We start from the raw sequence: 13,769 nt of genomic DNA on the forward strand, positions 1-13,769 counted from the left end.
AATCTCATTAATGCTGAATATTATTGAAAATAGTTTACTCCAGACCTGTTTATGGAGCTAAAGATTATCTGCTGCAAGTATAACTTCTTACAGATGGATTGCCTATGCTAATACGTACACACTTTTCATCTGTGGTCTCATCTAAACAACAGGCTGGATTATCTAAGAAGCCATGCGCCTGGAAACAGTGATGTCCAAGTTCCTGAGCTCCACAGATGTTTTCCTGATAAGCTGTGCAGAACTGAGACTTTAAGGCTTCTCACACTTTGCTGTCTGTTTAGCAGCCTGCCACAGAGCCGTTCGCAAGGCTTAACTGGACTCAAAGGCCCACAGCCAGACTGTCATGCAGTCGGTAAGCTCCTGGGAAGCCGAAGAGCTAGAAAGCATATTTTGTATAAAATATACCCGAAGTATTCCAGAGTTGGGGACATTTTTGGTGTTTCCCAAACAAATGCCGCCACCTGGTGTTCAGGTATATGGCTTGAATAGACCTTGGAGAAGGAAGAAATCAGGGAATGGCCACAAGTCAGTCATCATTGCCATGCCCTCTTCTGAGGGGCGTTAAGTAAGGATCTAACTGGACTAAGAGGAATAACAAGACTTTGTAAATCAGCATTTTCTGGCATTCTCTCATTTTGTCTAGATCAAGTATGACATGTAGCAGTCTCTGACGCCCTTGAGTAGGCTGATTATTACCAGCAACTTTCATACTGATGACCTGTGTTAGGAGGGGACAAAATCAGTTCTCCACGACATGAACATTAAAGACCTGGTGTTTCTAGAGATGACTTCCTCATTTGACACAGCTTAATATCCAGTGGATTCAAGGGAGACTGAAAGGTCAACAGCCACTTTTAAGAGTTAAAATACTGACAGGCGATTTGCTGAAGCTTGAGCTCTACCCAGGAGATAGTCCCGAAGGAGAAAACACTCCATTTCTGCACAGCAGTTTGGCTCTGCCAATACAGCCAATCTTAACCTAAAAGTGTTCATGTCCTACAACTGAACCATGACATGGAAGTGACAAAGAACAATCCACTGGGTGCTGTTTATTTGTTTTGACAGTCATACACATGTACATCAGATAAACACACACACACAGTTTATATATCAACTTGCAGGCTGTCATTTACTGAGGTATCATCCTTCACTTACCTAGCCAATTCAATTTTCCAGACTTTGATTTCCACACATATATTCTAAGGTTAGCTTCTAATAAAAATTCTGGATAAAAATGCCTTCTAAAATGATGGAATCTCTCACTGAAGTGAAATTTGATTTCTGGTTATGTCTAGTTGTGCAACTTGCTAGGACAATGTATGTAGCTCCCACATTTCTAATCAGAAAAACTAGGTAGGAAGTTAACGCTTAAATAACGCATAAAGGACAATAATCTGTATTAGATAAGTTAAATTCATATTGATACAAGTGAAGAACAAGCAGTGTAGACAGTAACTTCAGGTGTTTTTTACCAACATGTGTTTATAAAACACTCCTAGCAATGCTGAACATGTGGTAGCATTGTGAAAAGATTTTGTCCCAAGTTTGTCTATTTAAGCCATGATAAAAAGGAAACATAACCCCTTGCTGCAGACATAAAAACAGTACTAAGCCTTAGAATAAAATTTCTGAACTGTCCTCACCACAGTGAGGACTGAAATAACTAATTAACCTCAAGAAACCCAAACCCCACCATCATATAACCAACTTTCCCAAACATTAAAGTCTGTAGTAAGCAATTTTTACCAGGGTCCTAAGGAATTCCACCAGCTCTCCGTGGTGCGTGGAAGAAGGTCTGAGAGAACTAAAATTGCAGTTGCTTAGCCACTGAAGGCAGTCGGTTGTGCTTTGCAGCATTTCATCGGTACATATTTCATTTACTTCTGATTGCAGGTCTTTAAGACACTGTTCTATGCTAAAAAAACACAAGAAAACAAACAACCAAATATCACAGGATTTTTTCATGACTTGGAGATAAAAGCATTTTATATATTCCATATTTTAAAAAGAAAAACTTCTTCACATTAATGTAACACTAGTCCTTCTTCTTCACAGATTAAATTACTCTTACAAAATAAGGCTTGAATTTGCAGGATTAAAATTTAAATACAATCGAGCTAGAGCTAAAATAAATTTCCTGCAGGCCAGACTCTGCCATCCTCAGTGAGAATTGCCTCACTTCTCAAACAATCTTGTACTTTTTAATAAAAAGTAGTTAGTGAATAGGACATCATCCAACCTAAGATCTGGTCCTTGGGGCTTAATGAGCTAAAGCAGACAATATAAACTTAATCAACTAACATATTCAAAGGTGCATGCGTCATTTTGCTCCTTTAGCGATCAGCAGTTGTTTTATAATACATAACAGGTATTAACAAGTTTTTAAAGACCCATTGACATCACAGAAAATGCCAAAAAGAATTTGAGTCAGTTGTGCTGAGAAAGCAGATCTTTTCTTTCCTGTTTTTGTCATTAGAATATATGAAAGAAAACAGTTTGTTTTCAAGGAGTTTATCCACTCCTTAACATCCATCTAGAATCACAATCCTGTTTAGGAAATCAAATGTGGCTGGTATGGTTATTACAGGGATTTCAGTTGCAAAAATAACAAGAACAACTGAAAATCCAACATGATTTTATTTCTGTTTGTGTTGACACTTGCATGAAACCAAGGAAAAATACAGAAACAGTCTATATCTTTTCCTACAAAAATACCTTTTCAGTATTTCAGAACTATTTTTTTTTAAAAAGCAATGCTTAATATAGTATATAGTTCCAGTTAGAAAAATAGTATTGACTAGATCTATGCAGATCTAGGTTTAATACAAATAGAGCCAACAATAAGATTGACACTGGTTTTGATTTATTGAAGTGCAAAGTGATTGTCACTACTATCTGAATTTTATTTTGGAGTATATTAGTTATTCCATTTATGTTCTTAAAGCTCATGAGGGATGCAAGGTTTAACACAAATTAAATCTTAGTTCTTTCTATCTCTGTAGATTTACAGGATTAGACAAGACTCAGCTCTTTACATGTATTTCAATGTCAGATACTTTTGATCATATTGCTTTCTATTTTCATTATATTGACCAAACAACAAACTTGCCTACTATACTGCCACTTGCCTGTCTGTTTTATAAAGCTGAAGGATGGCTGTTTTGCTTTACCCACTTTCTAATGTTTTCTAACTTGACTAGTTTTGGCAAAAGAAGAGAAGAAGGTTAGAAAAGAGGACGGGAAGAGGAGAAAAGGAGAATGAGAGGAGAGGGAAGAAACTGGAAAACAAATCAAACCTTCACGTGTACAAGCCGTGACAAAAATACCAAATTAAAGACATCCAGTTTTCAAAAAAAAAAGGAAAAACTATTTTTTTTTATTTAATTAGCAACCTTGAATAAAGCTTTGAATTCTTCTCTGCATAACTTCTCTTTGTGGAAAGATTCATTTTCCATTAAATGTCATCTTTTTAGAGGAAAGTATTTTATTAAAATATAATCTTTTTTGAACATGAAATAAAAAAAAATCTTGAACACTAGTAACCCATATAAATTTGTAACAAGAAATCAATGATGAAAGGCCATTCTGCGTATCACCCACTGACTATACTTTGTCATTTAATTCTGCCTGCAGTACTATTTTCAGGATGTGGAAGAAGTATTTATTTGATTTCCTACTGGATTTTCTCCTTTATTGAGTGATTTGCATTTTATTCTTTTACAGATGTTATGCAATGTACCCTAAATTCCTACTAGCTGTCTCGTTCTGATCAACAGCAATAAAATAAATCAGTGTCATCCATACCTTTGGGAACTTAGTCTGTTAGTTTGAATTGACATTTTAAAAAAACAGTGGAAAAAAATAAGCAAATGATCACACTAAATTAAGTTCAGAGATAAACAGTAGTCAGTGTTTTCCTTTTATTTTTAAGTTACCTATAACAAGCAAAAAGAGAGAAGTATATTTTTTCTGAGAATGCCGTAAAGACTTATCAGCTGTGATGGATTTTGCTTTGTACCTTTTGTTTCTTTAAAATACAGTACTAAATAATAAGCTGAATATGAAAACTCCATCAACTACAATTATAGAATGCAAGGATCGTCATAAGAATGTAAGTGCAGGAGAAGTGTAGCATTTTGAAATCAGAAAATAAATACATAGTTTCTAAAACGATGACTATATAATTTCTAAGAAAAATTTCATTACAATAAGTAGGTCATTTTGAACAGATTATTTTCCCATATTTAATTGCATTCATTAAGAATTATGGGTATGTTTGTTTTATGCTTAAAAGATATGAAGTAAACCATTCAAAGGGTATCCACTCTACCAAAATGAAGCCACCACATTTTACAGCTACTTTATGTTCAGAAACCAAATTCAGTAACTACAACTAATGCTAAAAAATATAAAAACTTTTAGAATTTAGGAATACACGGGTGCCCTGTAAAACATTTCTATACAATTGACGCAAAAGTCTTAAGACCTTCCTGAGCATGACAGTTCAAAATGAAGTGCACCAAAACAAGCATCTCCCTACCATCAAAGGACCTCATCAGGAGCACAAAGGACCTCCATGATAAACTATCTCCCTCTGCCTGTGGCCCGCTCAGGTTCCTGATGGGATAGCCCAGCCATGAATACCAGTCCTAAACTTGACAAAAGATTGGCATGCATCTTTTCAAGTTGTGAAACCTGTTCTCAGGACTCTGAAACTGAATGCCTTGTTCATACACCTTGACTCCCGGGACACTATCAAAGGCTTTTATTGTGGTGTGCTGATGTGCCTCATTCAATCATACCCAACAGATTACAGCACTGTGCATTGTAAAAGGGACTACTGTTGTTAGTCTGTGCCAATCTGCTTCAGTCAGGAACCAGTTCTTACACTCATCTTTGACATAGGAATCTGTGTGCAAGCCAATAAACTACAAGCTATGAATAGGCTACAGCCTTCTCAAGACCAGATATTTTGGTAATTTGTCCCAGCACTGATAAGGGGATTAGGTGGATGGATTTCAGTAGCCCTCCCTGTAGGTACAAATCATGATAACTCTGTTCATTTCATTTAACCCTTTTATTCCAATAAAGTAAACACTGAATTAGGACTAAAACTGTTTTTCATTAAATAAAAATATTTTCATCCTGCTTACTTACAGCATACTGTAAGAAAACATGGTCTCAAAACCTTTTCTATTTCTTTTAAGATTTTTGTCAACACTTGTTACATGAACATGGTTAATGATAGATAGTTATTCCTTTACGAATGACATCGTTAAATTAAATATTTAGGAATATTGGTTGCCACTGAAAAAAAAAATTTAGTGTGTATTACCTGAGTTTAGAAAGCAACCATCTTAAATAAAAGACTTCTGCCGAATAGGATTAAAATTATTTTCACTATGTAGGCTAGTATTTAAAACTACAATTTCACATCAGTGTAGGGAGAATGAAACTTTGATTTCCTTTTTTAGAAAGGAAATTTGCTGAAGCTTTAAAAACTGTAAATAAAATATATAATTTTGACGTGAAAAATGTGCTTAATGTATTTAATGAATTTTATTCTTAAAAGTATTATTTAAAAAAGCCATATAAAATGCAAAATTCCTTTTTTTCCTCCAAATAACAATTTTTCAGTAAGGTTTAACTGCAAATATATTTTAGTAAGATCAGTGCAATAAATAAGCTCCTTTTTTTGAACAAATTGAGGCATCAACCCAGATGATGTCAACTGATGCTACACACGTACAATGGGAGCATAAATTGTCTTAAAATCATGTGTAGTCAATGGAAAAATACAACCAAGTCTGTGTGCAACCCTATCTAAATGAGGAATACAAGATCTGGCGTACAACAGGGAAATCAGACATATTTCAGTACTTAATGTTTTTTCCCTATTTACTATCGTTAACTGGTTCTGTGTTCCATATATATGTTTTCTGGAACTCTAAAGCTTAATGATAAGCTGAGGCATACAGTTTATGTTTCAGGTGCTCAGGTACCAAAGCTGAATCTAAACAAAAGGTGCTTAATTCTTGCATTGGAAATTAACCTACTGGTACTACATTAGAACAGCTGTTCCTGGTCAGATGGAAGGTCTCCGTGTGTCTCTGCCAGTGGTCATTATGAGACACCAAAGAAGAATAAAAAAAAAACCAACCAAGAAAAAAAAAAAAGTTAAGATTCCTCAGAATATTTTCATCATCTCTAGCAGTTTGTGACACAAGGTACTTAAATCAGATAGTGTCCTGGTATTTCATAGAATCATAGAATGTTTTGGGTTGGAAGGGACCCCCAGAGGTCATCTAGTCCAACCCCCCTGCGGGAGCAGGGACACCGCCAACTAGATCAGGTTGCTCACAGCCCCGTCCAACCTGGCGTTGAATGCTTCTAGGGATGGGGCCTCCACTACCTCTCTGGGCACCCCCTGCCAGGGTTTCACCACCCTCATTGTAAAGAATTTCTTCCTTTAACAGCCCTCAATTTTTCTTCCATAGATGATTCCGCTTTTCTTTGTACCTGTGGAACTGTTCACACTTAAACAGAAAAAAATATTCACCGAACCACTAAAAAAGAAGTAGAAAATAAAAGCTCAAAGAAAAAAATAACCTTTCTCTGTAGCAAAGAAATCTGATAGTTGTGCCCATATGGATTTTTGTAAAACTGACTGATTTTTCAAGAAAGAAATCTTTACTCTCATACAGAGAGCACCTTGAGCCTTTGTGGGCACATCGATGCTTGTGGTTAGTACGACTGGCATACCATTATGCCAGTGAAACTGATTTCACTGAAATACCTTCTCCTTCTTGAAAGTGAGGGTATTTTTTTAACATGCTAAGCAAAGTTCTGTTATGTTATCTGTAGCACGTCAATACCATTTGGTAAGTCCTCCCACTGCAGAGAGACAGTTTCAATTTCAGAACTCCTAGGTGGTCTTAATTATTAAGTTAATGACAGTTTTTAGGAATAACCTAATCACGTGGAGAGACTGCTTTTTAAGTGGCTGTATCAATGGAAAAACAGTTATAAACCAAGTACTATAATGGAACCGATAGTGTAAGCACTGTCACACCGATACAACATTATTTTGAAAAGCACAGTATCAAAATGAGGGTTGCTGTCTCCACATATCATTTTCCATTGCCTAAGATTACTACGAGTAAGTTGAAGGATGATCTTCTAACTACTTTCAATTTCTAACAAGCACTGTTTCAATTTATTTCATATAGCATATGGAACAGCCATAAAATGACAATGAGATTGGTTAAATTAAACTGCTAAGCTATAAAATGAAATTATCTTTAAGCCTCATGTTACTTATGCTTAAGATCATCATATTCATGGAGACCTGCTTTTAGAATCACGGTTTACATGTCTTTTATTAAGAACAGACAATTTGTTTTAAAAGTAATGAAATAATTGTTTCCACTGTTTTTTGAAGACAGAAGCACTAACCTAATACTACTTTGTTGTTATCATGTATATTCATTAAAAAGCTTGACTGCCAAAGACACAGGGCATTTTATACAAGATCAGTCATACCATTTGGAAACCTGTGTGTCAGAGGACCTGTTGTACACTTACACTAGTAAGAAATCTTTGAGAAAGACTTTTACCAATATAATTCCCACAGGCATTTTCCTTGCTATGCTTTCTCCCATGTAGAAACAAACATTTTGTTTTATTTCAAGAAAGGTGACCTGCCAAAAAGGAAATACTAAGAAAACTTCCCATGATCTACAGACAATTTCATGAGGTCATTGCTGATGCCTCAGCACTACTGTGTGTTAATAAACAGCAATTTAACTATAAACATAAATAACTTATTTTCTAGTAACTATTGAAGTGCTAGATACAATCAAACTTAAAAAAAAAAACAACATAAAGAATCATGCAAAGAATGTTTTGATAACTTTATCTTGAACAGAACGCAGAGGTTTTACCAAAAATGTCCATTTATCACATTGCATGTTCCTGCAATGCTTATGATAAGCTACTGTAACATTCCTGGTACACTGTATCTCTTAGGATTTCTAAAATTCTGGAAAAAATGAGATTGTTATAGATCCAGGCATATAATGTTTATGCTGCTCCATTCTAGTCTATCTGACCGTCAGCTCCTTCTTTCTGGCATGTCCATTTTCTTATTCTCATTAACCCAACTGCATAAAGAGACGAAATTCCTTTTTATATTTTATGTCCTTTACAATGGTGACCTTAACGGCAGGTGAGAAAGCTAGAAGGTAAAGCTGCTACTTCTAATAATAGAGGTTTTGTTATCACCTCATGTTTGTGTGTATGTTAACTTTTATTTTTCGTAGTTTGACTGTATTATTCATATTTTGTATCTAAGTTCTATTCAAAATAAAATAAGACCAATGAGAATGAAGTTAGACATTATTTTGTAAGCAGCAATACAAAACTGATGGAAAAACTGACTACAAAAGCTTTACCACTTTAGAAAAATGCTGTTAAGACAAATAAGGCTAGATACTTGTTTTTTAAAACCAGCAATTCTTTAAAATATGAGTCTGAAAGTTACAGGCTTATTATAAAGCTAAAAGCCTTGAAAAAATTCACTTCCTCAAGTTCTTTCTATTGTAATCTTGGACCTTAAGACATAAAATAAAAATGCAGTCCCTGCCTCGAGGACTTTGTAAGCTACTTCATGTGTCTAATTTAGCTACTCACAAAACACATCCACCGAAACTGTAAAATAACAATACCAGTGAAACCTGAAAGAAGCAGAATAGTGATGACTTTGCTGCACCTCGGCAAGAGGAACTTACTCAACAGCTTAACCATAGGAGAACCATCAGTTCTAACTGAATGACTGCCTACCTTTAGTTTCCAACCTTGTTTTAAAGACTTGAGGTACTTCAGTCCACAAGATGTAAGCTTTGCCCTGTTATTTCAGAAGACTGGCAGAGAAACACAGGAGTCCCCCAACTCCATTGACCATTGATAACGATAGTGAAAAATAATAGCTAAAAACCCACTGCCTCCTGTATCCTCATATGAAATGAATGGGGATATTTTGCAATGCAGTAAAAGATCTGATATGGGATTCTGTAGATGTACATGACAGCTAACCAGCTACCTAAGATACTGACACAATGATAACCACTGCAGATTGGAGTCAAGAAACTGTGTGTCTATTAAAATAGCCAATCTCCAAGAAGCTCTGTGCTGTCCAGCTGCTGGTATGGTGGTGAGAAACAACAATCCTGAACTCAGTGATCATACACAAAGACAACACATGCTGAATAGGAATAAAATTACATTCCTTTATCATTTTAATTATTCATTCTTAGCAATTAGTCCAGGGTAGACAGACACTCTTTAGACAAAGACTTTAGTAACATTATTCTAGTATCTTAATAGGTACTAAATTCTTAACTAAATACTACAGTAATGCACTTGTACAGCAAGCAGGTTATATTCATGTAGAAGAGTCAAATTCTTTTTCAGAGGTGTGATACATATTAGGTCCGAGTAAAACTGATGAAATTATCGATTTTATTCCTCTACTATTAGCTCTAATTTTAAATTCTCCCAAATACTCAACCACTTTTAGGATTTTGGGCACAGATGCCAAGATTTTCCTAATTCTCTTGAATACCAAGAAAGTGAGGTGTAGCCACTTCCTGAAAATTCCTGAGAGGAACAAGCCAAGATTTTCTTCAGAATGAAATAGATAAAGGTAACTCTTGCAGCACATCTCACTTTAAAATCACACTCCAATTCTGATGCAGGAAAATGGAATGAGATAGCAGTGCTTAATACCCTGTTTGAAACTCCTCCATCCCTTCGCTGTGAGGTATTGACAGTGGGAAGTATTTCTATGCAAATCAGCAAAGTTATAATCAACAACTGGAAAATGCCATACTGACATCCTTATTGAGGTACTTGCCAGACAGTCCTATTATTTGCAAGTTAAGGATCTTGTTATTTGCTCAAATAATGATTACAATTTATATTGACCAGTTATGGGACAAGATGCAAGACTGTAAGCACTTATTAGTATTGACCTCAGTGGAGCCCTTGAAGGAAGACCTTCATCAAAATGCCAGATGACTGAATTACTGTTAAATAGACAGAGGGTCGAGTTGAAGTTTATCAGACTGAAGTCAAATTAAGCCTTTGCAAAAAGCCTTACAAAGATATAGTCTCCAGTGTATTGTGGAGATACAATTATTAGTAAATCACTTTGTTGAAATTTGAGTAACTTCAACATCTCTGTTGAAGAAGACCTAGAATACCTTACATTGTCCTACAGGCAAGTAGAATTTATCACCACTTTATCACTGCTAAAAGGCAGCTAATCACTTACTGAAGAACTGAAAACACACAAAAAAAAAATCAACTGCTGAAGAGATTTCATGCTTACAATCACTTTCAAGTTATGCACTATAAGCTTGGTGTCAAGCTTTGTACCTATTTTCTGTCTCAGTTGTATTCAATATCAGCTGAAAGTTTAGTTCTGTGGATAGATCAAAAATTAACTCTTACTAATTTTAATCCTCCATATTAGGAAAAAAAAAAATTAAACCCCTCAGTTTTGATAAACAGTAAAAGTCAAAGCAAATGTGAAGGGAATGACTGAAGACAAATGGCTGTCCTGATGAAATTATGAATACAACTTCATGCTTTAGAATAACCCAGGACTAATATTTTATATAAAACTGGCCGGCAATGACAATGGTTTTGAGAGTTCATATTCACCTGCCTCTGTAAACTGCTGTAAAAATAAAGTTAACATTCAAGTGTGATAAGAGCTCTGTTATATGATAGTGAATGAATGAACAACTTACTTCCTTAAAACTTGCAAATAAAACAATTTTGCACAGATGGCCTTTTTTTTGTTTTTTTTTTTTTTTTTTTTTTTGTTATAGCACCAAATAGAATTGGTACAATACAAAAATACCGAAGGTAATTCAACTGCTGGAAAGCATATCTGATTTGTCGTGTCACACAATTTTATAAAAGCTATTCAGTTGGAAGGCAATAAATGAGCATTCAAGTGATTTACACACTTCTGGATCATAATTTTTTACACAATGTTTTATTTTTAAAAATATATATATGCTGTATACTATTATGTTTATTCTCTGTGGTATAATAAAACCATAAATCTATCTGATGAAAAATGGATTGTATTCCAATTGTATCACCGTAGCGCATAGAGCTGCTCTTATCATACCACTTACAAAGATCAATGGTAACTTGAAAATGATTTCATTCCATGCTACCTCTAATATATTAGCAATAAAAGGACTCTTTTTAATTTAAAAGTCACATCAGCTGCTGTCCATCTTCTTTTAAACTCCTCTCCATTTCTGAAACTGACATATTACAGGAGCAAAATATCACCTGGTAACTACAGGGGTACTTTCTGATTTTCCTTGTGAAAATTAGTTTAAAAACTAGCGTTAAGTGTCTACTCAGCAGAAATACAAAGCTTTTCCTGACATGCACTGCTGTGTACCACACCCTAATCCAATTTCCTCCTCTCCTTAGATGTAATACTGTTTGGATCTTATGAAATTTACAGCAAAAGGCCCTTCTAATCTGTAGGACTATGTGCCTAAGATGGGGACAATCAGCCTTCTTAAAAACATACAAACAGTTCCACTGTGATGATGTTAATGTAAAATGTAACATAGAATGTTGCCTGATATAAAGTACCATTAAAAGGAACAAACAGCTGGCCTGCTTTCCCATAGCCAAAAGTTTCTCAACCAGCGGCACACATTTTACACCCATTAAAAACAATAAGAGTAGTAAAGCATGCATTCCAAGCACTCATCTCGATAATAATTTTTCTAACTCTCATGCTGGCTCTGCATAATGATGACAATGTCACTTTTATTTAGTAGTTGAAGAGATGACAACACATTTGCCAAAATGCTGATGCTGTTTTTTCCCAGGTATATAAGAACACGGCAACTCAAAACATAAGTACCTGTAACTGTGTTATGACATCAGCTAAACTCCAAGTATCTACATTTCAGTCCCATATTTCCCAGATCTTCACTATCATGGCTACTGGGGGATTATTACTATCACAGCTACATTCGTAAACACTAAGTTTTTAAATGAAAATGTTCAAAATGTCAGATATGAGCAATACAAAAAAAAAAAAAAAAGCCTGAAAATGTCTCAGCCTGGCATAAGCAACATAACATTAATTCAGAGATGACCTAAATCAGTTTTCAATGAGACACAGCAATGGTTTATCTCCATTCTTCAGGAAGCTGTCTGGGAGCAGACAAAGACCTCCAAAATGGAGGACCAAAATGCGGGCTTCATTAAAATTGCAGTGTCTCAAAACATATGTCATGAAGGGCACTCTTTGATATCATACAACTCTAAAATGTGCACTGTTATGCAAAGGCAAGCATTTTAAAAATTTAATCCAAAATTCTGCTATTTGTTATATTTCTGAATGTACACTTATTTTTTCTACAGGGGCAATTAGTTTATTTGCTTAAGAGCATCTTTCACAGACCGAAGTATTTTAAAGGTACTAAAGAGTTTAGCCACAAAAAACTGCCACCGGTTTTCAAATAAGGCACAAAACCTTAAGCTGATTTTTTTGTGGTCATGAAAAAAAATCTACATCAACAAAGAGCTCTTTCAGTACTCCGCTGTTTCTATAGCATTGATATTTGGAAACCAGTATGTTAGAAAAAAAGGGGACAATGAAATATATTACAAAACAAATTCTAGTTAGAAACTCTTCTATTGCAGCATAACAGTTTTAACTGAAATAGGTAAAATAATGGCTTACATAAGAAAGATTATATATATAAACTTACTTGCTTTTTCTACTTCTGTTAGAAATGCTTAAAGAACAAACTAAGTTCAAATTTTACTTTTTTTTGTAAAATTCTGTAGCTCTTTTAGTGAATAAAAATTCTATGTCATAGCTGTAGGAAATACAACTGTCATGGGAATACACATTTTCTTCCTCCACTGTCACACCTACTGCAATAATTCCTAAGATTAAGATGATTCAACTGTTAAAAATACCGTACAGAGAAAGACTATAGCACAAAAATTATATGGCATTAAAAATTTGTTAAATGCCCAAGTGTTCAAGGTAAAATTACTACTGAAATAATTATCAGAATCCTAACCTACAACTAGAAAAGAAAGAAGAGAAAAGCTGTGTTTCTTCCTAAATGTAATGACTTTCACTAATATTTTGGATACATAAAAAATACTCTTTACCTAGAAGAGTTCTTCTTTATTTTTTCATCAAGATCACTAATGATTTGTTGAAACTCCAATTCTCCAGGAAGGGCATTTAACAAACAGTCTAAATTGGAAGAATCAAAAGAATACTCTCCTCCCCATTCCATTTTCAGAATCTGTAAAACAGATACAGAAAAGTGGTTAAATAATGAAAAAAAATCAGACTATAAATATAAAAATATACAACATTTTGTTCCCTGGAAATACTTAGATTAAAAAAAAAAGGGAATTATAAAATCAGTGTTGAATAGTAAACTTCATGCATGCTTCTGTAGAGTTTACAGTGAGGGAGACCTGTAAAATAAAAGCAGAGATAAATTTCAGAATATCTTCATTGGTCTGGTTTAAAAGAGTAAGTTCTTTTATCTTAATCAGAATAGTAGCTTTCTTTTTTTTTTTTTAGATTTAGAAAGAAAATTCTCACTATTATACCTGAAAACTATATAAATAAATAAATACATTAGAGGGTAAATTTATTTCCTATGTGCTTACAATTTCTGTCCAAGGAG

At 34.5% G+C, this 13,769-nt stretch overlaps 1 protein-coding gene across 1 annotated transcript in view; it reads right to left on the reverse strand.

The window, feature by feature from the left end:
- Positions 1-13,370, reverse strand: part of KIAA0825 (KIAA0825 ortholog) — a 212,478-nt gene extending 199,108 nt beyond the window's left edge. The window contains exons 1-2 of the mRNA XM_009649603.2: positions 13,237-13,370; positions 1,747-1,915 (exon numbers count right to left, since the gene is read on the reverse strand). Coding sequence (XP_009647898.2) covers positions 1,747-1,915; positions 13,237-13,367 — 300 coding nt within the window. The 5' untranslated portion in view covers positions 13,368-13,370. The remainder of the gene's footprint in view (positions 1-1,746; positions 1,916-13,236) is intronic.
- Between the last annotated feature and the right edge of the window lie 399 nt (positions 13,371-13,769).

Source organism: Egretta garzetta, unplaced genomic scaffold (genome assembly GCF_000687185.1).
Source record: "Egretta garzetta isolate BGI_Z169 unplaced genomic scaffold, ASM68718v1 scaffold12, whole genome shotgun sequence".
NCBI classification, from domain to species: domain Eukaryota; kingdom Metazoa; phylum Chordata; class Aves; order Pelecaniformes; family Ardeidae; genus Egretta; species Egretta garzetta.